The 1154-nt window shown below is 35.2% G+C and overlaps 1 protein-coding gene across 1 annotated transcript in view; it reads left to right on the top strand.

Annotated features, from left to right (window-relative positions):
- Positions 1 to 1154, top strand: part of LOC119582001 — a gene marked incomplete in the record, with an annotated part of 18728 nt that overhangs the window by 8978 nt on the left and 8596 nt on the right. Inside the window, 3 exon segments of the mRNA XM_037930196.1 lie at positions 386 to 470; positions 662 to 763; positions 944 to 1141. Coding sequence (XP_037786124.1) covers positions 386 to 470; positions 662 to 763; positions 944 to 1141 — 385 coding nt within the window.

The raw sequence follows: 1154 nt of genomic DNA, 5'->3' as shown, positions 1-1154 counted from the left end.
AGCAGTTCTGAACACAGCATAAGTTTTAGCTGCAGAAGTTACTTCCAATGATGGTGATGATGAATTAAAATTGCCACAGCCTTGGTACTTGGAAGAGTAGTCACAATTAGAGAAAGCATCATTTTGATTAATAGATAGTTCAGATACTGATGAGGCAGAAAATTGAAGATAATCAGTTGTTAATATGTGACAGATTTAGATGATTGTCATTGATAATGAGGTAGGCATGCAGTTAAACTGATAATGTCTATTGAACTCTTGAAATTCACATTTATTAGATTATCCCTTTTAAGCCATCAGATATTTAGCTCCTGGAAGTAATGATTGTTTTGTAAAATACATTATTTTGCAATTTAACTGCATATTATTTTTGGATCTTTCATAGCTGTGTGGACACGAGATGGAGGAAGAGGTTATGTTAACAGAACGCACAGACAGTGATTATACTAGTGACACTACACCAACACCTGGTAAGCAGAAGTTGATGTTAGAATGGAAGTGAAAAAAAGATGGTGAATAGGTGTTTTAAACATTTTTTGAAATAATGATTTTTATCAACTATATGATAGTAATCAGCTTTGGTAAAAAAAAGGCTCATTTTTAGTATACTGTATAAATTTCTGGTCTGTATTTTTGTTTTTAACTTATACAAATATCTCAGGCCCTGAGCCAAATGATGTTGATGGAGATGGAGAAAGGAGAGACTTGGTCCTCACTAACAGTGACACACATCAGACTGAAGCTGATAACTCTGTTATTGATGGTTTGTTTTTATATTTTATTATTTTGTTTTGTTGTATACTTTTGTTGATGTAAATGTTTTAGTTATGCTGTGTAGTATTTCAGATTATACCCAAACAATTTAAACTAATTTTTCTAATCCATTCTTGGCATTCTGTGCCCAGTAGGAGAAAAAATTATTATTAATGCCCACCTCCCACAGGATGTGACCCTGATAGAAACATTAACTCAAACAAATTCAGTCTGAATGGTACAAATAAGAGTACACAAGAAGCAGTCAGTGGAACACCCCAGAAATCTGAAATTCTGCTGCCAGAGACTGTTCCTCCTCAGGCATCACAGACTCTGGTGTCAGTGGCCGCCCCTTCGCCCGCGCATCAGGTCACCAACTTTACAAGTAGTAAGTTGAGTAC

Source organism: Penaeus monodon, chromosome 15, assembly GCF_015228065.2.
Source record: "Penaeus monodon isolate SGIC_2016 chromosome 15, NSTDA_Pmon_1, whole genome shotgun sequence".
NCBI classification, from domain to species: Eukaryota; Metazoa; Arthropoda; class Malacostraca; order Decapoda; family Penaeidae; genus Penaeus; species Penaeus monodon.
The sequence above is the reverse complement of the archived record's forward strand: the minus strand, read 5'-3'. Positions and strand labels throughout refer to the sequence as shown.